The 26,460-nt window shown below is 42.6% G+C and overlaps 1 protein-coding gene across 1 annotated transcript in view; it reads right to left on the reverse strand.

Annotated features, from left to right (window-relative positions):
* Positions 1-26,460, reverse strand: part of KIF6 (kinesin family member 6) — a 645,852-nt gene that overhangs the window by 93,151 nt on the left and 526,241 nt on the right. Inside the window, exon 16 of the mRNA XM_007939465.1 lies at positions 4,547-4,597. Coding sequence (XP_007937656.1) covers positions 4,547-4,597 — 51 coding nt within the window. The remainder of the gene's footprint in view (positions 1-4,546; positions 4,598-26,460) is intronic.

Below are 26,460 nucleotides of genomic sequence, written 5' to 3' on the forward strand. Positions count from 1 at the left end.
TATAGGACAGAGTAGAACTGCCCCATAGGGTTCCCAAGGTTGTAAATTTTTATGGAAGCAGATTACCTCCTATTTCTTCCATGGAGGGGCTGGTGGGTTCAAACCACTGACCTTTTGGTTAGTAGTTGAATGCTTTAACCACTATACCACCAGAGATCCTTTACTTAACCCCACTGGGCCTTAACTGTACAGTGGGGATCATAGAAGTAGCTACCTCATAGGATTGTGAACACTTAAGAAGAAAGCACAGATTCCAAGTACAGCTTAGAATTGTGCCTAGCACATGGTAAACACTCAGGAAGGGTTTGCTGGTTAGTCTCATCTGCATTATCGATAACCCTATACAGTTTAGGGCAGCCAATACAATAAAGTTGTAAAAACACAACTGAATTCAGCATAGCACTCTGAACTCAGCTAGGTGAATCTAGTTACATTAGTATCATTTCCAAATGATGTTATTTTAAAAATCACATTGTCTCATTGTTATGAGAAACAGTGTGTGGGAGTAGGTACTACTCTGAGTCCATCAGTAGCTTTCTCAAGTTTGTTGAACTGGTCAACTTGTGGTCATTGATGTTACTCTGAAAAGGAGACCACTGTCTGCCCCCAGCTCTGGCTGTCACATCCAGGGCTCACTGGACCCAATGCTTCTCCTGCCTCACTCCTATCTTTAAGTTGTTTTTCCGCCCACTGACTTTCACAAGGACCATGGTTCAAGGAGGCTGATGTAACTTGGGTGGGCAGTAAATGACGATGCAGTCATAATCTGTATTTTCAGCAGGGAAGGGGTGTAGAAATTTTCATGTACACATACATGCACAGAGCTGGCCTTCTTACGTGAGTACTTGTGTATATGCCAGTGGTGTGCTGGTAAATGTTTAATAACTAGCTCACTGTGGAGGGAAAAAAAAGTCCTGCTTTGTAACACTTGCCAATTTCTATGGTGTAAATACTCCCACGGTGGCTGGTTGCCAGCTCCTGGTGTTTTGTCACAGAATGTGGAGTTGGAAAGTGACACACAGCAGCACACCATTCTGTATTGTATCACAGGTATACAATAGATTAAGTAATCTCAAGAGCATAGATAATTCTAAAATGTAGTAAATTAACTAGGAAGTGATTAAGTTTTGAGCATTTATCTGTGCTTTGAATATAATTTATTAATTTGTAGGTTTATATGATTTAACGTTTAGCAATGGCTGTTTTTAATAGCTGGCTCACAAAATTCCTGAAACTTTTAACAATTGGCTCTTATTATCTGGAGTGAGCTGGCCCCAGCACACCCCTGGACATGACTTCCTGCAATCATCTCTTTAACTGGTGGCTCTCATGCCATCACTAAATTTTTGTTCATTTGGGATATTGTTGTTGTTATGTGCCATTGAGTCGGGCCTGACTCATAGAGACCCCTCCTGGGTTTCCGAGGTGGTATCACTACGGATGTAGATTGCCCAACCTTCCTTTTGAGGAGTGGCTGGTGGGTTTGAACCGCCAGCCTTCTGGTTAGCAGTCAAGTGCCTTAGGCACTATGCTACCAGAGCTCCTTCTTTGGGATATAGGAATGCCTTTTAATACAAATTTCCCTGGGCACATGTGTACTTACACACATAAAGACATATTCACGTGCAAATTACATGAGTCAACTCCTCCAGCTCAGACTTGCTCATTCTCCCCAAAGCCACCCTCAAACACTTAAACTCTCCTGGAAACTTGGGAACTCTTATGCAAGACAAAGAAACATCACAAAAGGAATACTTGAAACGGCGGGGGTGAGAACATGGTCAAGAAAAAGCAAAGGAAACAATAAAAGGGGCAAGGGGACACAACACAGACAAAGACAAAGAAATGGAAGGGGACAATATCGTATTTAGTCTGCTCTAGCCCCACATCTGAAGTCAAAATTATAGAACATCAGGGAATCCAAATACATGAGTTGTTTTCAGTCTTGCAGATTTCAACAGCCTGAAGGCTGAGGGTTAAGGCAGGAAATAGCTATATAAACAATCTGTTGCTTCAAGAGGTTTCTCTCAATGAGAAGAATGCTGTCTGAAATGTGGTCACCTGGGACACATGAGCACTGGCTGTTCCCAACCTCCATCAGACAGCCTCCTAAGGAGTTTGGACGGCAACATGGCATTTAATCTCAAAATGGCAGCTGGGAGATGTTAACACTTCTTCTCTAATTGGGATAGTATGCTTTTAAAATAAATAGGCATTTCAAATGCTCTTAATTAGACTTCCAACCAAAGTGCTTTCTGTTTGAAGTTTGCTGATTACTTCAGGCAGAGCTGGGTCTCGCTAAACCTGACACCTGCTGTAATTCGGAAGAAGGCTCCCAGTGAGATGTGAAGAGAACTTCAGGAGGCCCAGCTAACCGAGTAAGGGATGCAGGCAAAAGCCCCTGCTTCAGACTGGTGTGTTCATGGAGTGATGTGGTCTGGAAAATCCTGTGAATGAAAACACTCAGCAGTTTTCCAAAGGCCTAGCAAGGGTCTGCTCCAGCTGGATAGATGAGCCCCCAGAAAGGTTGGCAAACTGGAGAGCAGAGAGGACAGAGTGCCTCTTACCCTGAAAGCCCATGTAAATGGCTTTCCAGCCCCTAGGTAAAAACTGCCTCCAGAGTTACCTGAGTGGTATTTTTCACAGTGTTATTTTTACTCAGGGAGCTCTGGTAGCATAGTGCCTCGGAAACCCAAGGAGGGGTCTCTATGAGTCGGCTCCAACTTGACAGCACATAAAAACAACGACATTTCTACTCAACCAGTATCATGAAGGCTCGGGAAGAGGTCAGATGTCAGGATCTGGTAGGCGGGCAGCATGGCAACCCTGGGGGATGACTCTACATCCAGCGACCTGCCCAGAGTGAGTTGGTGGAGCCTACTGGGAAGACTGGGAGGGAGGTCACCTTGGCACAGCTTCCCAATAGAGGTCATTCGCCCTTCCTGAGCCCGGCCCTGTGAGTTAAGGCCCTAGGGAGCCCTGGCTCTTTGTTGAAGGCACATGGCAGAGTTTAGGCTCTGAGTGTGTGCCAAAGTCTTTGGAAATGGAGGGGCAGGCCTGGTGGGTTTACTGCACCCCTCATTCCCAGGGCCAACAGTGGGAAACTTGGAGCACTAGCCAGTGTGCCTTAGGATTCCTCATTCTATGTTGCTAATTTTTATAAAACCACGATTAATACTGAAACTAAACAACCAACTTTCCTAATAGCCATGTTACTAGGGTCAAATGAATCATCCTTAAGATATTAGGGAATCTCTTCCAATTCCCCACCCTTGGCGCTGGGTGCTGGCTTTCTCTAATTACAGGTCATTTCAGAGGCCAAGCCATCTCAAGGGGAACCCCCGTGTTTAGAATACATGAGTTTCTTATTTAATCAACTCTCTGCAAGTGGATCTAGGCTAGCTTGAGAAGAAATGAGGCGGTCCTTCCCAGGATGCCTGATCCACCAGCTTTTCTGGGAACTGTGTTTTCCTCCCAGGAGACATCCTTGGACCACATATCAAATAGGGGTATTTTTTGAAGATGTCCACTGCTTACATGGGCCAAGGGCTTCTTACTGCATGATCATGTTGGTTTAATATAGTGTTTGCATTCCTAAGATACTGAAGTGGATCCATTACTGTTGTGAACAGTAGACAGTATTGGGCCAGGAGCACCAAGTTTGGACTCAGAGAGAACTGGATTCAAGTCCCAGTTTCAACACTCACTAGCCATGTGACCTCGGGCAAGTCACTGAATCATTTTCATCTGATAAATGCACTTACCTCATAGGGCTGTCCCTGGGTGGTTCAAATGGTTAATGATCTTGGCTGCTAACCAAAAGGTTAGAGGTTTGACATGAGACAAAGTATATGTGAACTGCTGTATGGAAAGTGAATTTGCTCTGTAAATCTTCACCCAAATCACAATAATAATAAAAAAATGTAAAAAAAAAAAGGTTAGAGGTTTGAGTTCACCTATAGGCACTTCTGAAGAAAGGCATGGTGATCTATTTCTGAACAATCAGCCATTGATAACCCTACGGAGCACAGCTCTGCTCTGACATGCATGAGGTTACCATGAGTTGGAACTGACTTGATGGCAACTGATTTTTTCAAGGGCTGTTGTGAGGATCATAGGAGATGGGACTCATAAAGCAGTGCACGGAAACCATTGGGTAGACCAGTTAATGGTAGCTGTTGTCATCATTCATTGTCACTGCCATCATTAAGTTTACAGTAGCTCTAGAAAGCTCAGAGTAAGGCCACAAGGGACTGGGACACAGAGGGGTAGATTTTGGGATGGAAAATGTCAGGAGGATGAGGAGGCAGCTGGAAGGGTGAGATGCCAGGTGCTGACAACCAGGAGTGGGCAGACAGGTTGGGGAAATTCGTCTCACAGAGGTGGTATATCTAAAGGAGACTGCATTGATAGCAGACCTTACCTTTGTTAACCTTTTTATGAGTTTTAAATGGATTATGTTTTAGCAGAGCTTGGGTTTCCAAGACCATGTTAGCTTGTATTAATTACCTTTACCTTCTTCCTGCAGACTTCACTTTGTACCCACCTAGAGCTACTTGCTGCATATGCCGCTGGGTGATTTCTTCCTTTAGGTGACCTGTCAAAGACACAAAGGAAAACCACTCATCAGTTTCCAATGGGTTGGAGGGAAATGTCAGCCTCAGAAGCAATGTGGCAATCTAAGAAAAAGAAAAATTAGGTAGTGTCAGGGAGACAACAGGGGGTATAGCTCCAAAGAAGAGGCCTGCTAGGCTCTGGATTGTGGTGGAAGAAGTGGCTGCAAAGGCAGAAGCCTGGGTGCATCAATGTAAATACACATTTTATCTTTGGATTAAATTCTCTTGGTTCCTCATTCATTCTGTGCTTGTAGGTCCCTGGGTAGTGCAAACATTTAAGTGCTTGACTACTAGCTAAAACATTGGCAGATCAAACCCACCCAGAGGTGCCTTGAAGACAGGCCTGGTGATCTGCTTTGAAGGGCCAGAGTCTTTTTTTTTTTTTTTTTTTAACCCTCTTCCCCCAGCCATCCTTAGTAACCATCAAAGAATATTTTTTTGTGTGTGAAATTCTTTTCTTGACTTTTTAAAATAGTCGTCTCATACAATATTTGTCCTTTTGTGATTGACTAATTTCCCTCAGCATAATGCCCTTTAAGCTCATCCATGTTATGAGATGTTTCATAGATGCATCATTGTTCTGTAACATAGCATAGTATTCCATTGTGTCTATGTACCATAGTTCATTGATCCATTCCTCTGCTGATGGGCATTTGAAAGGTCACAATCTTGAAAACCCCATGGAGTAATTCTACTCTGCACACATGAGGTCACCATAAGTTGGAACTGACTCTATGCCAACTTACAGCAACAACGACAACAATCACTCATAACTTTTGCTAGGAGTCTAATCTCGTAAACAGTTCTGTCTCTTATTAATGAAGGGGAAGCAGATTTGATCCTTCTCTAACTTATAGGACCACTTTTAAATTCACTTCCTTCTTTAAGTCATATGATGCCATCTCAAATAAAAAGATGGTGGTTTTAGATGATAATAACCTAATCTGACCTAATAGGTTGATCATTTAATATGAAGATCATACAATTCTAGGTTGCATTAATAAAGATGTAGTGTGTGGATCAGGAAGGTGATTGTTCCACTGTACTCTGCAGTGGTCAGACTATGTTGGTATTTGGTTCTGGGAGATACTCTTCACAAGGAACATTAGCAAAGTAGGAAATATTCAAAAGATGGTAACTAGTTTGCTGAGGGCCCTGTCATCTAAGAAATATTTGAGGTGGTGGTTCAAACCCACCAGCCACTCCTCAGAAGGAAGATTGGGCAATCTACTTCTGTAGTGATACCACCTTGGAAACCCAGGGAGGGGTCGCTATGAGTCAGATCTGACTTGATGGCCATGAGTGAGAAGACAGTATGGAGGAGAGGAGGTATGGAGATAATAGTTGCCTTTAAATAACTGAAAATTTTCATATGGACAAGAGGTCCCACTTCTTTTGTCCTATGACAGAGGACAGAAGGCAAGTCAAATGAAGGTAGCTCAGGAGCTCAGTAAGAGGAAGAAACATCTCATAATAAGGACTGCCTCAAAATGGATTAAGTTGTTTCACCATGGACTCAATCTCTTGGGAAAACTGTGAGCCTCTTCTTGAAAGTGCACAAGCAGAAGCTGGGTGACCATCTGTTGAACTGTTAGAGTACAACTTCCAGCCCTGGGTAGGAGTTGTGACAAAATGACCTCCAAGCTTCTTCTCTCTCTAAAACTCCATGATTCTGTGCTTGAGGAATGGGTGAAAAAGCCGCCTTGGGGTTTGTTTATGTCCTAGGGCTCAGCACACTTGTTAAAATGTCAGAGCTGTCTGTATCTCATGTCCTGTTTGGGGGAATGTGATCAAGCCACTGGGAGATTCTGAGAAAGCCTGGGAACTTCATCATTCTTTTGTTTAATATATTTCTTCTTTCACATGAAGTACGTTCTGCACTTCAGAAGTTACGGCTGAGCTGAGTCTACAAAAGATTAGTACACTATGGAGAAGTCACAGGAGACCGTGTCCCTCACAGAAAGTTCTAGAACATCCCTAGAATGTTATGGTTCGAAGGGATAGCAGAAGTCATTCAGTTAAATTTCCCACCCACTTGAAGAATCCATTCTACAGAATGAAATGGTCGTTTTAACTCATACTTAGAATCCAGGCTATTCCATTCACTACATTATATATAAGGAATGACTTGAATGAAGTTGAAAACTGCTTCCCTGTAACTCAGTTATTGGACCTACTCTTTTCTCTGGAACAGCATAGTAAAAGGAGCTATGCACAGAGAGGAAGCAAGAATTGGACATAAGCAATGAATTGTACCCTAATTCCAAGTGAGGGAGGGGAAGGCTTAGGAAGTATGTTTAGAGGGTTTGGAGAAGTGGAAACCTGGTCCAATGATGAGTATTGATAAGCCTGTAGCCAACAGAAGAATCTGAAATCTGGGCCAGCCACAGCCACAGATGGGTACTGTCTCCTACTCTGAGCAACATAACCATTACTGTCTCTGTCTGAGGAGTAAAGAAGTTGGGGGGTCATTGGGGTGGTGTGGAACTGAGACTCCAGTGTACACCAAACATTGCTGACTTGCATTAAAAAAAAGCACATCACATGGATTTGTCAAATAAAAGGAGCTACTGCTGTACAAATACAATACACTATTTAGAAACGTCTCTCAATTACAGTAGTCATTAAGTCTTTCTCACTTCCACAATATGGAGAACCAATGATGCACTGGTGCTCTGCTTTCTTCCTGGATACATGGCACAGGTGCCTTACTCTATGAGCCTCTTATATGTCTAAGTGCCATTGTCCTTGTGAGAATGGACAGTGACTTGATCCTGTAGAGCACACATTGGGCTGCATTCTTCTCTGGAAAAGTGCCTCTCCAACAGTGTGCCTTCTTCACCAGCAGGCTCCTCAACAGCAAATCTCCTCAACAATATACTGCCCAGACTATGTTCTTCCTTGATTATAAGACTTTCCAACAAGATGCCTGCTTGATAACATACCTCCTCAACCCTGTGTCTCCCAAACAACATGCCTCCTCAATAGAATGCCTCCCAAACAACGTGTCTCTCTGACAAGGTGTCTCCCCAAAAATGAGCCTCTTCAACTATGTACCTCCTGTATGCTCTGCCCCTAGTAGGGGCTCAGCCTAGTACATTATAACTTCCTCTGCTCCCACTGGATTGACCAGGCTCCCTTTCCTCAAATCCTAAGAACCTTTTTGGAATGACAAGGTTAAGGAGTCTCTACAGCCCTTGGCCTGGGAAGAGCTGCTCATATAAATAAAGAGGGAGATTTAGCTACTAGGACTGAGAGTTCTATAAACTCCACAAACATAAATACTTATTCTAAGAATAATGAGGCACCCCATGGGACAAAAAATGGGTCTTTACAGTGTTACATCTTGATACCACACCAAACCAAACTCACTGCCGTGGAGTCGGATCCAACTCATAGCGACCCCTCCTTGGGTTTCCAAGGTGATATCACTACAGAAGTAGATTGCCCAGTGTTCCTTCCGAGGAGTGGTTCCTTCCTTCTGGTTAGCAGTTAAATGCCTTAGGCACTATGCCACCAAAGCTCCTTACATCTTGATAAAGGTACTTTTAAAATGTGTTTAGTGATGGTCAATTTTGGTGAACTGTCCAACATCTCCCATCATACGTCAGGTTTTTTTTTTTTTTTTTTTAATATCTCACTAAACAAGTTTCCAAAAATAGCCTTATGGATGGTATAACTGCATTTTCCAACAGAGCCATTCTTCATGTGAAGGTAATAGTCTCCATAATCTGCTGGATCTCCAGGACCACAGGTTTTGGCAAAAGAAGGAGGTGAGGGGGACTGCAGAATTCACTCAGCATGCAGCTTGCTGTCATTAGCACAGTGATAAATTTGCTGGTTTTGGCCTGGGTTCCTGGATACATCCCTATCCAGAGGTATGGAAAAGGGATGAAACGGAAACAGAGAACTCCCAGCCTGAGGCAGGAGACAGTCTGGGAGGGAAGGAGGGAGCCCAAATCAGGGTTGAAAACCAAAAGCACAGGGGAGGGAAGGAGAATTCCACTTGTGGGAGGATGTTGGTAATTAGGAATTCTTCCTCCAGTAATTTGCAATGGTACATGCTAGAAACACCTTCTCTCCAGTTCTGATTCATTAACTGACAGGGTGGGAAGATAGGTGGCAGGGGATAGACTGGGTACAGTGAGCCTGCAACAACCCATGGGAAGCCCCAGAGGAGATGCATAACCTTGAAAAACACCCATATGTAGTGTGGGCTAGGAGGCTGGGAGGTGAAAGGCTGGGTGATGGGGGATGTGGAGGAAGCTGAGTATGTAAGTAGAGGTGGCACATTGTGTGTTATATAGCTTCTCTGTTCCCAAGGAATTTATGTGAAAAGTATTACCATCATACAGTAGTAAAATTTAATTTTTATGTTGATATATAAATATAAAAAATTTGGATAAAAATTTTTCCTCAAGCTTCAACATTTATTTTGCATGCATGTAAGTTTGAGATTGCTCACAAAGCCAAACCTGCATAGTTGGTCCAGAGAAGAGCTATTCTCTTATTACTCCTCTCCAGTATGGCTGTCCACAGGCTGCTCATGCAATTTCTGTGATGCTGTGCCTTATTGAAAGGAGCTCTGGTGGTATAATGGGTAAAGCATTCGGCTGCTAACCCAAAGGTTGGTGGTTCCAACCCACCAACTGCTTTGTGGGAGAAAGAGGAGGCAGTCTGCTTCTGTAAAGATTTACAGCTTCGGGAACCCTATTCTAGAGTTCTACTCTGTCACATAGGGTTGCTATGAGTTGGAATCAACTCAGTGGCAGTATATTTGGTGCCTTCTTGGGGATGTTTATGTTGTTACCAAGCAATAAGTATGTATTGCATGTCAACTATATATTATTGGACTCAACTTATCGATAACCATGAAGATGGCATAGAACCAGGCAACATTTTGTTGTTTTACACATAAGGTTACCATGAGTCAGAGGTGACTTGATGACAACTGACAGCAACAACTACATATTAAGCACTAGGTTCTTTGTGGGAGCTCCCTGTCTAAGGCATTTGACTGCTAACCAGAAGGCTGGCAGTTCAAACCCACTGGCTGAGTACGGAAAGAAGACTGGGCAATCTACTTCCGTAGAGATACTTCTGAAACCCAAGGAGGGATCGCTGTGAGTCCAATCCACTAGACAGTATTAAGTTTTTTTTTTTTTTTTTAATGATCTTTGTGCTGCACAATATATGACTTAGAAGACTCTATCCTACTCTCAGAGTTAGCACAATACAGGGGTCAGCAAAAGGAGGCCCACATACTCCTCCTTTTTAAATAGGCCTTTATAGCTTACCTTAAGGAGCTCTGGTGGTGTAGTGCCTAAGGCATTTAACTGCTAACTAGAAGGCTGGTGGTCCAAACACACCAGCCACTCCACAGAAGGAAGACTAGGCAATCTATTTCCATAAAGATTTACTGTCTCAGAAACCCAAAGGGGGTAGGCTACGAGTTGGAATCGACTCAATGGCAGTGAGTTTGGTTTCTTCAGTTATAGCTGATCTTATTCATCCTTCATGGGTGGTTTGTGTTCCCGCTGAGTCTGGGCTTGGCTTTTCAACTCAGCATGATAGGCAGTCGTAACAAATCACACGGAGTTGGACTTGAGATGAAGCAAACTTCTTTGCCATTTTGATTATATGAGGAAAAATTTTCTAAATTTGAAAGTAGGGTTGAGTTCAAATCTCAGCACTACTACTTCCTAGTGCAGTAGTTTCCATAACATCTCTAAGCTTCAAACTCACTATTTGAAAAGTGGAAATGATCATATAACTGTTCTGGTAGCGTAGTGCCTAAGGCACTTGACTACTAACCAGAAGGCTGGTGGTTCAAACCCACCAACCACTCCTTGGAAGAAAGATGGGTTAATCTACTTCCGTAGTGATACTGCCTCGGAAACCCAAGGAGGGGTTGCTATGAGTCAGGTCTGACTCGACGGCACATAACAACAACAACAATATTTGCTTTACTGTATCTCAAGATTCTTAGGAAGATCAAGGGATAATTTATCAGCGTATCTGATGTACCAAACTAATTTTAGGTATTGAGATACTTTCTCACAGATTGAAAGGATAGGGTATACATAAAATGAAAGGCCCCAAAGGCTAAGTTTCTAAGGAACAAATCAATCATAGAGATAAGTTTCCAAAACCCAAACTCACTGCCATCGAGTCGGATCCGACTCATAGCGACTCCTTCTTGGGTTTCTGATGCGGTATCTCTACGGAAGTAGAATGTCCAGTCTTCCTTCCAGGAGTGTCTAGTGGATCTGAACCACCAGCCTTCTGGTTAGCAGTCAAATGCCTTAGACACTATGCCACCAGAGCTCCCAGAGGCCTTCTGGTTAGCAGTCAAATGCCTTAGGCACTACTATGCCACAAGAGCTCCTAGAGATGTTTAGAGAAGGGGGGAAAAAAAAAAGAAAAGGAAAATGGTTTGGGGCATCAGGGAAGTTATTACTAGAGGTGAAACTTAAGTAGATTCAGAAAAGGTCAGGGGTGTTAAGGTGGGCTTATGAAAGACAATACAGTCAAAGACAACTAAGGCAAAAGTATGAGGAAGGCCAGGTATACATTGATTTGGGGCAGGGGTTGGAAGTACTTGAGTGGAGTAGCGCTAGTTTCAGTTGTATTCATATTCATACTGGAGTTTGGAGGGCTATATAATCACTAAGGCCTGTTGTGCTCAGGTAAAATCTATTTTCTGTTCAACTATACTAATATGGTATCCTGGTATAATCCAATTAAAATTAAAATAAACATCAGTACACAGAATATGTTTTATGCCTGAGGGGCCTCTTTGAGAGTGAAGGTCTAGTTGACCCTTCTGAATTTTGAAGTGTCAATTTTAGCTGTGAAGTGGGAAGCCAGTCATCACACGAACACAGAGGATCTGTGATTACCAAAAGGTTAGATACTTGTTGTTTTTATCGTTAGGTGCCATCAAGTCAGTTCTGACTCATAGTAACTGTACAACAGAATGAAATGCTGCTTGGTCCTGTGCCAACCTCACAACCATTGCTGTGTTAGAGCCCATTGTTGCAGCCACGGTGTCAGTCCATCTTGCTGAGGTTCTTCTTCTTTTTCTCTGACCCTGTGCTTTATCAAGCATGATATCCTTCTTCAGTGACTGGTCCTTCCTGATAACATGTCCAAAGTAAGTGAGACAAAGTCTCACCATCCTTGCTTGTAAGGAACATTCTGGCTATACCTCTTCCAAGACATATTTGTTCGTTCTTCAGGAAGTCTATGTTGTTGTTGTTGTTATTTGTTGTCAAGTCAGACCTGACTCATAGCGACCCCTCCTTGGGTTTCCAAGGCAGTATCACTATGGAAGTAGATTGCCCAACCTTCCTTCCAAGGAGTGGCTGGTGGGTTTAAACCGCCAACCTTCTGGTTAGCAGTCAAGTGCCTTAGGCACTACACTACCAGAGCTTAGGAAATCTATAGTATATTCAATTTTCTTTGCCAGTACCATAACTCAAAGCTATCAATTCTTCTTTATTCATTGTCCAGCTTTTGCATGCTAGTGACTAAGGTAAGCCTGACTCAGGTCATAGTATTTTCAGTTGCCTCATATGCACCCAACAGCATGGTTCAAATTGATCTTCCTTTTTCACTGTCCAGCTTTCACATGCATATGAGGTGACTGAAAGTACCATGGCCTGAGTTAGGCTTACCTTAAGTTATGAAAGTGACAGCTTTGCTTTAGAACACTTTAAAGAAGTCTTTTGCAGCAGACCATGCAATGTCATTTGATTTCTTGACTACAAGGCTTCCATGGACATTGATGGCTGATCCAAGTAAAACGAAATCCTTCACAGCTTCAATCTTTTCACCATTTATCATGATGCTGCTTATTGGTCCAGTTGTAAGGATTTTTGTTTTCTTTATTTTGAGGTGTAATCCATACTGCAGACTATATAGTCTTCAATCTTCATCAGTAAGTGCTTCAAGTCCTCTTTGCTTTCAGGAATCAAGGTTGTGTCATTTGCATATTGCAGGCTGTTAATCAGTCTTCCACTAATCCTGATGCCATGCTCTTCTTTATATAGTCCGGCTTCTTAGACTATTTGCTCAGCATACAGATTGAATAAGTATGGCAAAAGGATACAACCCTGACACACACTTTTTCTGATTTTAAGCCATGCAGTATCCCTTGGTTCTGTCTGAAGCTCTGCTGAAACCTGTCCACCATGGGTGACCCTGGTGATATTGGAAATACGTGTGGCATAGCTTGCAGCATCACAGAAGCATGCAAGTCACCACAGTATGACAAACTGTCAAGTGGTGGGTTAGATATTTAAAAGTTGTTTGTTACGCTATTTGTAAATCCAATGGGCCTAAAATAGACTAAGTGTAATCTTTAGATACATTTTCAACAAACAGGAGTATGTAAATCTTTGAAGTCTTAAAATCAGGCATATGCATCTCCTCCTTCTAAGGTATATGTTACCAGGCTTTATCCAAACTTGTTGGGATACTCTGAAAATCTGTTGAGGCAGGAACCACCCCTTCCCAGAGATCGATCTAAAAACATAGCATGATGGATAAAGTAAAAAAGATAATATCAAGAAGACATTGCTGGATTAGATTACAAGACAAATATTTTTATGAAGACCAGAAGTGGGACAGAAATGCAAAATGGTGTGTGGAGCTGAAGCCTTCAGCCTTCAGGGCTCTGGGTCCAGAAGCAGTAAGATGACTAAAAAATGCACCATAACAACAACAACAACAACATGCAAAATGGAGGCTGAGAGCCAGGTTCATAGTTTGAAGCTGCAGGATGGGGTGAAACGCCTCACTACCCAATCAGAGATGAAAGGAGACTGAGGAAGAAGAAAGTGCTGTCAGATATTGCTTGGGGTTTAGTTTCTGTCCCACTTTAAGTCCAAGGAGGAAGAAAGGTGTAAACTCAGCTCTCTCCAGCTGCAAAGCCACGTGTGACTTGCCCCATTACATTCCCAATACTGCCCTGGACCAGTCACTCCAAATGGTCTTTATTATATCTGCTTCTGGATTGGGGGCCTGGAGGGTCTGTTGGACAGAGAGAGTGTAGACAAAGAGAGAGAGAGAAATAAAATGTGTTTCATTAAAAATGGGCCTGCCCACCAAAATACCAAGATAGATGGAAAAAGAGATACCCTTCAAACCTGGAACTGAACCCACCCCAAAGATCACCTTGCACCCAACACGGTTGTAGGGTTGTAGGCCTCAACAGTGAACAGTAAATAATACTCGTGAGGGACAATCAACCGTACAAGACCAAAAGGGCAGCATTTATCCAAAAACAAAGCTCAAAAGGCAGGAAGAGGCAGGACAGAAGGATGAATGGATACAGGGAACCCGGAAGGAAGTGAGAAGAGTGCTGTTACATTCAGAGGATTGCAACCAATGTTACAAAATAAAATGTGTATAAATTGTTGAATGGAAAACTAATTTGCTTGGTCAGCTTCTACCCAAACCACAATTGGGGGTTGTGGGTGGGGAAGAAAGATAGTTGACAAAATCAATAGTAGAATACGAATGAAAGTAATTTTCTGGACAGTAACAAAGACGTTAAAGGAGCTCTGGTGGTACAGTGCATAAGGTATTTGACTGCTAACCAGAAGCTTGGTGGTTCAAACCTAGCAGCCACTCTGCAGAATGAAGACGGGGCAATCTACTTCCATAAAGATTTACTGCCTCAGAAACCCAATGGGGGTCATTATGAGTCAGAATCAACTCCATGGCTTGGTTTTTTGGTTTTTGGTTAGATGAAGACATTACGGATGCCGAGTATAGAAGGCTGAATTAATCTTAGAGTTCAGTGCACAGCACACTAACTTCAGCAGTCTGTGAAGAGCCTCTCTGGTATGTATGTATGTATTTTTAATATTTATATGTTCTGCACCCTGTTTTCACTGCCCTTCTCCCCCGATAGGCAACCTTCCCAATGGGTTTGATGAGTATATATTTTTTTAATTTCTTTGTGTTCTTATACATTTTGCATTAAAGTTTTATATGTGAAGTTACCCAAATAGTATTGTGCTACAGATCTTACTCTGTTCCTTACTTATCAGTACTATGTTTTTGACATCTACCCATTTTACTGTGCACATTTTAAATGTGATTTAATGAATTGGGAAAGAGTGTAGGAAAACACCCCAAGCAATAGCACAGAAAGGAAAAAAGATAAAAATGGGTCAGAGTAGTTAAAAGCATTCATTTAATAAGAGTTCTAAAAGAAGGGAAGGGAGGCAATGGTGAAGAAGTAGCATTTGAAGAGATAGTAGCTGAGATTTTTGCAGAATTGAAGAAAAACATAAGCCCTTGGGTTGAAAATGCATTCTTGGTATTGAGTAGGATAAAGAAAGAAACCTACCCCGAGTGTTTCATAGGAACTCTGGTGGCACTGTGGTTAAGGCATTCAGCTGCTAATAAAAAGGTCTGTGGTTTGAACCCACCAGCTATGCCATGGGAGAAAGATGAGACAGTCTGCTTCTGTAGAGATTTATAACCTTGGAAACCCTATGGGGGTTACCCTGAGTCGGAATCAACTCAATGACAGTAGGTTTGGTTTTGGTTGGCATATCATAGCAAAAGTGCAGAACTATTAACAGCTATTGAAGGAGCTGTTAATATTTAACACTATTAAAGGAGCCCTGGTGGTGCAGTAGTTAAGCACTCGACTGCTAACTAAAAGATCAGTGGTTCAAACGTACCAGCTGCTCTGCAGGTGAAAGATGTGGCAGTCTGCTTTGGTAAAGATTTTATAGTCTTTGAAACCCCATGGGGCAGTTCTGTCTTTAGGGTTGCTATGAGTAGCAACTGATGTGATGGCAATGGGTTTATTTCATAGATTTTTTAGTAACAGCTTCCAGGAAGCCTGCAGAGGGAGAATATTTAAATTGCCTCCCACTCCTAAATGATAATAGGCGCCAGGAGACAATGGAGGGAAGTAACTGTCAATTTGAATTTTAAACATAGTCAAACTATCAGTCATAGGTGATGGCACAATAAAGACATTTTCAGTCACAGGAGAACTGACAACATTTGCCACCCATGGGCCCTCCCGTTCTAATGGAACTCAACGGAGAGCAGCCAAGTGCAGAGTTAAGTGCATGGGCTTAACCCAGGCTGCCTGGTTTACATTCCAGCTGGACCACTGTGTAACCCTGAGCAAGTTATTGAATCTCAGTATGCCTCAGTTTCCTCGTCTGTAAAATGGGGATAATAAGGGTGTCTGTTGTGAGAACTGAATTAGGTCATATAGGTAAAGTGCTTAGAAGAGTACCTGGCATATAATATGAACAACGTAAAAGTATCATTGTAATTGTCATCAGTAAAACAGAGAGACATGTATAGAATAGAAGAAACCATGGAAGTGAATAAAATATGTAAAAATAATTTACACTTGATTATAAAAATCACTGCATGTGTAAGTGTATGTATGTGAGTAAAGACTAAAACCTGAAGCAACAATAACAAGATGGAAGAGGGTGGGGGATGTTCAGTGGGGAGTTAACAAGCCCTGGCTCTGGATGTGGTTAGGGGGAGGAGATGTCTGGAATAAATGCCACACTGCTATAGTTACTTTTTACTCTGAATGAGTAAAGATACATACTGTAGCAGCCAAATCAGTAGAGGATCAGAAAAAAAGAGGGGATATGGGAGAGGAAATGCCACAATTTTAACAAGTCCATTGAAGACAAGAAGGGAGAGAAAAGGCAGTAAGGAAAGCATGGAGAAAAATGGTTATGATGGTCCTATGTTTGGTCAAACAATGACAAAAGCCCCACGTGTGTGTGTGTATGTGTGTGTGTTTGCAATCATATGAGCTTAGAGGTAATATGAAAGTCTATCTACACAAGAGCCTGGTGGAACCACTGAGACTATGGCCCCTAGCTGCCCTTCAGGTCTGGAATTGAACCCATACCTGTGGCTTCCAGCCAAACAAAAGACAGGCACAGGAATTGAACATTTACATGAGGTAAATACATTCCTGGGGCAGAACAATCATGGAAGAAAGAAGGGCTATTTATGCACAGGGAGACAGCTCAGGGGGCAGGGGTGCATGGACAGATGGACACAGGCAAGAGGTGACTATCAGGAGGAAGTGGGAGGGGAGCTGTTGCATTGTGCTGAATTTTGGGCAATGTCATGAGACAAAGTGTATGTGAACTGCTGTACTGAAAATGAATTTGCTCTGTAAATTTTCACCCAAATCACAATAAAGAAAGAAAGAAAGAAAGAAAGAGAAAGAAAGAAAGTCTATTACACAGCTGTTAAGATGAATTTAGCTGAGGATGGAAATAGGGTGGAGGATGAATTGGGTAGAAGAGGAGGGAGCTAAACAAGATGAAAAAAGCTAGAGAAACTGCACTTTAATAAGCATGTATAACTTATAGTTTATGTAAAAGTGTATTTGTATATATTTATAAAAATAAAGATTAAAAACCCATCGCAATATTCTTCCTTGAAAGGGACATGTAATGTTCCTGTGAAACCAAAAACCAAGCCCACTGCCACTGAGTTGATTCCGACTCACAGTGACCCTACAGGACAGAGTAGAACTGCCTCACAGGGTTTCCAAGGCTATACATCTTTATGGAAGCAGACTGACACCTCTTTCTCTTGTGGAGTGACTGGTGGGTTCCAATGCTGACCTTTTGGTTAGCAGCCAAGTGCTTCAACCACTGAGCTTGGGTACCTGCCATTCATGTGATCTCACCTGTCACATGTGCTGACCAAAAATATTCAGAACCCACAAGGATGAGAGGATAAGGAGTTTTCCAGTGTTGGGATATTTGTCAGAGTTCTTTTATTGCCTAGTAGCCTTATTAGGAAGGGGTGAAGGTGGAAGACAGAGACTTGGGACTCCAGGACAGCAGGAGAAACCCAAGGGGTTTCCACTGACCTGGGTGTCATGAGGCCTCTGAGAAGGTTGTATATACATGATCCATTCTTGGGATCAGGGAGAGACAGGTCCTTCCCTGCATTCCCAAAAAGAAAAGTCTAGTGATGAAGCACTGAACAGTGGACCAGGAATGGTCTAAATGCCAGACTAATGTCCTTAAACCTGTCATTCCAAAGTGACAGTTCAATTCTCTAGAATTCAAGATTCTTATTCCTGTTAGTTTACCAAACATCTTATTTGATAACACTATTCAGTCATAGCAGCACATTATTTTAAAAATATCAGTAACTTCAAGAAATATCATTGTGCCTTGCCTTGCCATCCCCCTGTTGGGATTTAAAAATTATTTAAAAATTATTACTATTATTATTATTATTATGATTATTGTGATTTGGGTGAAAGTTTACAGAGCAAATTCATTTTCCATTGAAGAGTTCATACACATTTTGTTTTGTGACATTGACTATAATCCCTCACAATGTAACAGCTCTCTTCCCACTTCCACCCTGTGTTTACCTTTTCCCTGTGTCCTTCCTTCCTATATATTCCTGCCTTCTGAGCTATCCCCTTGTGCAAATGCTGCCCTTCTGATCTCCCATGGTTGGGTGTTCTAAGCAGCCCACCTCTCTGGAGGTTCACCTCGTAGGCCTGCCTATTGTTTGCCTGGAAGTTAAGCCACAAGAGTGAGTTTAATTCCAGGCCTGAAGGGTGACTAAGGGCCACAGTCTTGGGGGTTTCACCAGTCTCTGTCAACCCTGTGGGGATTTTTACAAGACCTCTCCATCATCTTGGCCCTATCTTCTAGAAGAGGATGTGCCTAGTAATTGATAAGCATTGCAACTTGGGATGAAAATACCAGACAGTAGTCTGAGCTTTCAAGACAGCTCCTCTCTTATCACCAGTACAGTACACAGTGATCATATTTTGGGGAATGCTCTCATTTATAAAAAATGACCAAATTATATGAAGTCTGGGAGGCCTGATTTCTTTTCCTAGGGGATATTCATTCCCGCTACCAAAGTAGTCATCATAATCATATAAGATTAGCACATTCTGCCTGAAGTTTGGGCATTGGGCTATTTATTGTATATGCATAATTAAGCTAAGGAGCTTACTGATATCACTATTACAGTATGTGATAACATTCCATAAACATATTCAGAGAATTAAGTAAATAAGCCCATTTGTTAAAAGCCCAAATGTGGAGAGGGAACTAGGTAAGCATAAGGAAAATTTTCAGCTCAACAGCCAGGATGAATTCTTTAATAGTAAACATCTCAGGGAGCTGAGGGCTCATGATTGTGTTGGCATCCATTCAAAAGATGTTATTTAAGATGCTTGGAAGTTCTTATCTCTGCAAGGGAGGAATATAGCCAGCTTCCAAGGCCTGCCCTAGAGGAATAGCTGTAGATTACAATCAGTCTTCCACTTGAAGACATGCTCTGGTTGCCAGGGATGTTATCTGGGGTGAGGGCAGGGCCTATACAGTGTAGCCCCTGACTTCCATCCATGTAGCGCTAGAAGTAGCACAGGGGACACTCCTGGGGTGATGGTGTATTTGAGGCTCCTTTGTTGTGCTGTGGGTGGGACATGTATATGCCACTTATTTCCAGTGTCTCCTGACTTAAACTGGGGCTCCAATTCGGAGCCCTTCATTGTGGACACAGAATGCAGCATTCCTTTTGTTGTTATCTGTTGTTGAGTTGGCCACAGACCCATGGTGACCCCATGCACGAAAAGCTGCCCTGTCCTGAGCCATTCCCATCATCAGTCACATTTATGAGATATAAAATAAACCTCAAGCACTAAGACATTTGATCCTGCAATGTATATAGTTTCTAAAACTTGGATTAAAACATGAAACTAGTGAGTTTTACACTGCTCCTTGATAACAATAATAAACTCTCTTCCTCCAAGATAAAACCTGATTCTATTCACTTAATTTTAAATCAGCTAGTGCTTAAAAAAGTCAATGGAAAGAAACATGCCCCAATTAAGGCTCCCAGCAGGTGAAACTGCCAGATTGCCTGTAAAATAATTGAGTTGGTGTTTCATGAGGTGGGAATTGACCTCCATGTGGAAGGGCTGGAGAGGAGAAGAAACATGTCAACAAGTTTGTAAATAAAAGAAAAAATAGCTGGAAATGATTTCAGCTTCCAGGTTCGAAAGTAATTTTCTGTTCTGCATGTACATGTGGCTTGTTTCTGAGACAACAGGACAGACCCTCCATCTATTCCGTGAGGATTCCTGTGCTCTGTTTTGTAGTAACCTACTGTAGGGATGTGGGAGTGCAACTCGGGAGAGACACCCAAGGCAGCAGAAGGGGGCTGAGCCCAAGAGAAGCACAGCAGGAATACCGGGAAACTGGTGGAGGTGGGAAGCCAGAGAAGGGTGCTGGCCTGGAGAGACTACTGAAGAGCAGGCAGGAGGAATGACAGGGAAGATGACAGGAGGAATTGTGGAAGGAGTCTGGGCCTATAACAGAGGAAAGGGTATGGGCTTTGGGAGCAGATGGAATGGCACTGCTTATGACCTAGACGGAGCTCTGGTGGCACTGCAGTTAAAGCGCTGGGCTGACAACCAAAAGGTCGGTGGCTTGAACCCACCAGATGCTCCTTGGGAGAAAAATGAGGCAGTCCACTCCAGTAAAGATTTACAGCCCTGCAAACCCCATGGGGGCAGTTCTACTCTGTCCTATAGGGTTGCTATGAGTCAAAATAGACTCAATGGCAGTGGCTTTGGTTTGGTTTTGCTTGTGACCTAGATGAATGACTTACCCTGTAAGCCCTATTTCTTCAATACACGGGGTGATAGCATCAACTTTGCACAGTTGCTGCAAGAATTAGAGAAAATGTTTACAAATCATCTACCGCAATGCCTGGCATATTGTAAGTGCATGATAAATGGTGGTAGTCATGGTGGTGGTAGTAATTACTACTGGGGGGTGACTGAAGGAGAATACTATTGCATAGAAGGTTGAAGAAAGTCAACCCATTCCAATTGTTTCTAAGGTCTTGATGATGCTCAAATATAGTATGACATCTGCATATCCCCTGTTCTCTGGTCTGGAAGCATCTTTTAGGCCTAAATTAACAAGTTATCTTGGGCCCAGTAGACTGAACTGAAGGTGTCTTCTGCCCCCCGCCCCCCATTGTGGGTCGTCATATTTCCTTGCAATAATCCCAGCTGGGGCTTCACAAAGCACAGCTGCTTTCCCTTTGGTAGTCACTGACCTCAACTACGAACTTTTATATTTACTATACTATGTCTTCTGATTAGTTACCCTCAGATTCACCATTACTTTCATTAAGAATTGGGCCTTTCATTTTCCTTTATAGTAAAATATGACTGATTTCAGTAACTGAAAGTAAGTGACTTTTTAATAAGCATGCTAGAAATGGTGGTGGTAATAGTTCTGTTTTCAAACTCTGAGATGATTCCCACCCCTCAACCCCTATCCCCAGAAAATAGCGCTGGACTTCACCTTCCTTTCAATTCCGTTATGGTTAAATATTATCAAAGAGGAGAGAGGAAAGAGAGAGGCTGAGGAAGCTTTTTTCAATGAAGCTTTTCAAGAGCTGAAGGAAGGTAAGGAGAAAGTAAATCCAGCCCTGAGAACCACACCTCTTCATCCCTCAAAGGGGTGTGAGGGGCTGGAAGAACTGCAACATATGTAAGGAGAGCCTATAGCACAGGTTTGATGCTGTGTCTCTGGGAGGCAACAATTTCAAGTGATAGCATCAGGAAGACAGTGAACACTCCCATAGAAGAAAAACAGACACAGAGAAGGAATTGCCACAATATGCAAAGATAAAAAATAATTTACAAGCTTCATGTTGAAACTTGAGGGGAGAGAGGTTCTGAAAAATTTGCAGGGTATAAGGGCTGATAAATGGAACTTAAATATATAGAACCCATTATGACAAATTTAAGAAAAATTAAATGTTGTTATATGTTCCTAAGGAGCCCTGGTGGCACAATGGTTAAGTACTTGGCTGGTGGTTTGAACTGACCCAATGATTTTAAAGGAGAAATGGCCTGGAAATTTGTTCCCATAAAGATTACAGCCTAAAAATCTTATGGGGCAATTCTACTCTGTCATATGGGGTCACTATGAGTTGAAAATCAACTCTACGGTATCTAACAACAACAATATATGCTCTTTATAATGTATTGGTTTTGGTGTGTTGCTTTGGTGAATGTAAAAAATATATATATTTATAGAGACTTTCATAGGTTTACTTGCACACTCAATCTTGTTTTCCATATAAAATCTTAATCCTCGATTATGGCTTTTCCTATGTTCAGGTCCCTTGTGGTTGGGGAGGGGTGGGCAGCAGTTCTTTGTTACTTAGAAGACATGACAAGGTACATCCTAGGGCCAAGTGGCTGCTTATAATCCCTATTTCAGCAAAAGCTGAAATAGTTTTTATTGGAGTAGACTCGTCATCAGCTGCTGTAGTGGGTGTAACAGAGGAAACTCAACATTCACCTTCTTCGAACTTGGGAAGATTCAGCATTTGAAAATTAGGAGCAGCTTCCACCTTTTATGGGAGAGTCTGGATACTATTTTTGAGCCTAACTTGATTCCCTTTGAGATATCTAATCTTTGTAATGGACCTTTTGAGATCTGTACATATAAGGTTAAGATCCATCATTATTATTGGGGAAGCTCTAAAAGGGAAATAATGTAACGCAGGTGCTTTAGGGTAAGAGTTTGGTTTTCTGTTTAGAGTGTGTTCACAAACAATTGGGTCCTTCTTTAGCAAAACTATGTGTTAGCAGAGCTGGAGAATTTTGTTTTTTCTTCTAAATCTGCATATAGATTGTCTTGTGCCTAATAAGCAGTGTTTGCGCTTGAATGGTATGTTCTTGTCCAAGCATTTACTCTAGCACTTTGGGAGCAGAGGACAGACTGTGGTGGATGGACATGCAGCCCTAATCTTGTCCTTTTCTTTTTCATGATTGGAGTTCTCATCTGGGTGTTGGATGGTGGTCACAGCAATGGGGGATGGATGGAAACTGGAATCGGGTGCTGAGCCCAGTCCTACACAATGAAGAACTGCTCATCTCAACATGCCAATCATAACAATTGAGAAAAACTGCTTTCAAGGAAAAGTGTGACAAGGAGCTGGTCTCTAGGTGTAGCCCAACCTGGACTGGTTACATGCTTCTGTCATTTAAGACTGAATGGCACAGTTTGAGAAAATGAACTTTTGTGAGTTATCTTATCATGACTATGAGTGCATTTAATACCCTGAATAGAGTAGCTATGTAAATAGGACTTGGGCCTTGAGTCTGTAAAGCAAGTTGTTGTTTGGAGTATGCTCAGTTGAGGGGATGTGGAGGCCTCCAAGAGTGAGGCCCAGACACACTCAGAAATGGCCCTCAAAGAGCTCCACCTCCAAAGTAGCTTTCACTTAATCTCGAGGGAGTATTTCCATTAGCCCCAAGTCTTATACAAGTCTACCTGGCCTAGTTGGGTGTGGTAGTTGGGGATATGAGGCCCCTGAAGCCATTGCAGTGGGTACCAGTAATGGCACCATTAGAGGACACATTCCCAGCAGATGGAAGCTCCTGAAGCATGCAGGCAGGGTAAGGATGCCAGAGGGGAGGGACCCAAGGACATATTCCAGAGTATTCAAGAGTCTGTCCTTGGAGAATGTCTTAGAAACAGTTTGGAGAAGAGTGGATTAATGTCTAGCAGTAAAGCCAGTAGGGACTTTGGGCATAATAATGAAGTCCAGCTCTGTTTGGCTGTCACATGCTGCTGAGGCCCAGGACATACATGTGGGACACATTGGGAGAAGTTTCTTTTAACTCTGTCACCCCTCCAGGAACAAGATGGGTAGCTTATAAGGATGGGTAAGAGGAGAGAAAGCTGTGCAAACTGGAAAAGTACAGCATTCTTTCAAGCACAGACTGGCTGATTATATTCCTGACTGATGCCAATCTTAACTGGCGAACTGCTGAAGAAATGAAATTTGGTTAAATCTCTTCTTTTTTGCTCTTCTTAAAAATCTCAAAAGCTAATATTTTGCAGACAGCTCTACGCTGGCCACGCTGGCCTGGCCTTGTGGGGGGTCCAAAACAAACACACCTGATCTAGATTTGGTCAGCACTGGGAGGCCAAAGAAGTGGCCAAGGAATTAATAGAGGAATCTGAAGATTGTTCTTTATCCCCAAAGGCCTCAACTTGAAACAGCTCCTGCTTTGGAGGAGCTATGTGAGTGTGTGGGAAGGAAAGGGGAGCAGGGTTGTAGGGGAGAAGCTCATGAATCCATTCAAGTTATTATAAAAGGATTTTGACATTGCCCTGTCAATAGAAACAGATCTGGCTCCATCTTCATGGTGATGAATGTTTGTAATCTTTTCTCTTCACAGTCAAGGGTATCAATGAAGAGTGAACATGTGTAACACACAGTTTCTGTTGAGAACTTTGCTCTAGGCATTAGAGTATTGTCTGTTGGAGACGCTTGAGGTAATGATTTTCTGTACCACAGAATTTCAGAAATCTGTTTTCCACGGATTGCATGTCAGCCGACTCATGCCAACAACTCTTTGTAGGTTGTTACTTTAACAATGTGGGGGCCTTTAGTGCAATTGGTAGTTTTTACCTAGATCTTAGGAAATCAACCAACTATGCTGTTAAACTCAGAAGGAAGGTTGGGCAATCTACTTCCATAGTGATACTGCCTCAGAAACCTAAGGAGGGGTCGCTAGGGGTCGAGTCTGACTCGAAGGCAAATAACAACAACATGCTGTTACAATGGTCAAATGTTGGATGAGCTAAGATCTTGCACATACAGAAAAGAATAACTAAGAATCTGGATGGTGAACATAGAACCTCTAATTCCTAAAAGTGTGACATTGTTAGTATGGGCTCTGACTTCTAGTAGGCTGTCAGTCAAAAGGCCAGAGTCCTTCCTGGGTGTTTCTCAACTCTTTTTTGTTGAGGGTCTGACCTGCATAATCTAAGCCCCCAGTTGCTTCTGTCCTTTTTCCACCATCTGAGTTATGGTTGCCTCCTATCTTCATGTGGTTTTCCCAGAAGTAGGTTCTAGCTCAAGTAGTTTATTTGGGAAATGATCCTTGAAATGCTGGTTGGGGAGTAGGAAAGTGGCCCAGGGAGAGAAGTCAGCCAGTAAAGGATGCAATAGTGAGCCAGTCACCACTGTGGGCAATGGGAGCTCACTCCTTCTGGGGAACAATGGGAGCTGGTGTAGGACACACACCTCATAGCTGTCCCTGCTGAGGTGAGAGAGAGCTGCAGTATGGACAGGGCTGAAGTCTCTGCTAGATTTGTTAATTCCTCAGCACTTCTAGCCTACTCCATGTGCAGAAGAGGCTTGGACAACCAGAGGGTACTCTCAGGCAGAGTCAAAGGTGCTAGCAGATGAAATCATACCGGTGTGCACACATGTGGTATGTGGAAGGAGTGTGGGTAGGGCTCTGACAGCATTTCATTTCTTGTTCTTAGTATCTCACAAATTGAGCTAATTCTTTGGCAATCAAACCAGGAAAGAAAGAGGCAGAAGAAATGAAATATTCTAGTGGTCCACTGTCTGATTTCTTATATGCATAGCCAGTTGTTTGTTTGTTTGTTTGTTTATTTATTTATTTTAAGAAGTGGTGGTGGTAAGGTTTGTTTCTGGCCTGGTAGATAGGAATGACTATGATAGCCTCTTCTACTGACACCAGACCCTGGCTCACATTCTACATACTGGGACAAGCTACTCTTCCCCTTGCTACCTCAGTTTCCCTTTTTAGAGTGGCATTTTGGAAATGAAGCTCTGACATCAAAAGCACTAACTCTCTTTCATGGAAATTGGCCTTTGTTTGAGGCAGTGGTAAAGGTGACTGTATGTTGTTGTTATGATAAGCACCACTATGACCAACCCTGGCAGAGCTGAACAATCATCTTGGGGTCACAAATGACTCAAGCTGTTTCAAGGTTGCATTCTAGAAAAATGCAAACAATCCATCCTCCTTGGGCCTGGGTCCTTTGGCTTGTTCTGCTCTCTGTGCTGTGCCCCACACAACCCTGCAGCTATTTAGGACACTCAGTGGAGCTTGATGAACTACTGTTACGTGGAGAGAGACTGAAAAATAAGCAAACTGTCATTAAGATAAAAAATCTCTTGAGGTATGTTTAAGAAATCCATTGATTTCGTTGGGTTGACCAGAGAAGGGACATTTGTACTATAGATGATTATCTGTTACAAAATGCCCCCAAATCTCTTCCAGGACACTTACTTGATGTGACTTCTATTACTCCCCCAAAAAAAGCCTGACTGAGAAGCCCTCGCTGACTGGTTTATTAGGAGTTCTGCAGAGGAGCTGCAGGGCTCAACTCTAGCAGTCTTCTTTGTCCTAGTTTTGCAACCAGCTTATCAGTATCTCTAGGCTGGGAACTCTCCTATGAATTTGTGTGTGCCCCCACAGGACCTTGGACATAACAGGTGCACAATAAACTGCTCAATGAATAAATTATAAGACCTAGAATTGCTGCCAATATTTCTAATAATAACTAAACTCAAGCCAAATCCATTGCCATTGAGTCTAATTCTGACTCATAGTGATCATATGGGACAGAGTAGAACTGCCCCATAGGGCTTCTAAGGCTCTACATACATCTTTATGGAAGCAGGCTGCCTAATCCTTCTCCTGTGGAGTGGCTGCTGGGTTTGAACTGTCAAGCTTTTAGCAGCCAAGCACTTAACTACTGTGCTACCAGGGCTCCTATTCCTAATAATAAAAAACTCACTGCCATCAAGTCAATTCTGACTCATAGCAACCCTTCCTTGGTTTCCGAGGCAGTATCTCTACAGAAGTAGATTGCCCAGTCTTCCTTCTGAGGAGTGGCTGGTGGGTTTGAACCACCAGCCTTCTGGTTAGCAGTCAAATTCCTTCTGCACGACACCACCAGAGCTCCTTGATAGGAAG

Source organism: Orycteropus afer, unplaced genomic scaffold, assembly GCF_000298275.1.
Source record: "Orycteropus afer afer isolate SDZICR_OR568_19922 unplaced genomic scaffold, OryAfe1.0 scaffold00059, whole genome shotgun sequence".
Classification (NCBI taxonomy): Eukaryota; Metazoa; Chordata; class Mammalia; order Tubulidentata; family Orycteropodidae; genus Orycteropus; species Orycteropus afer.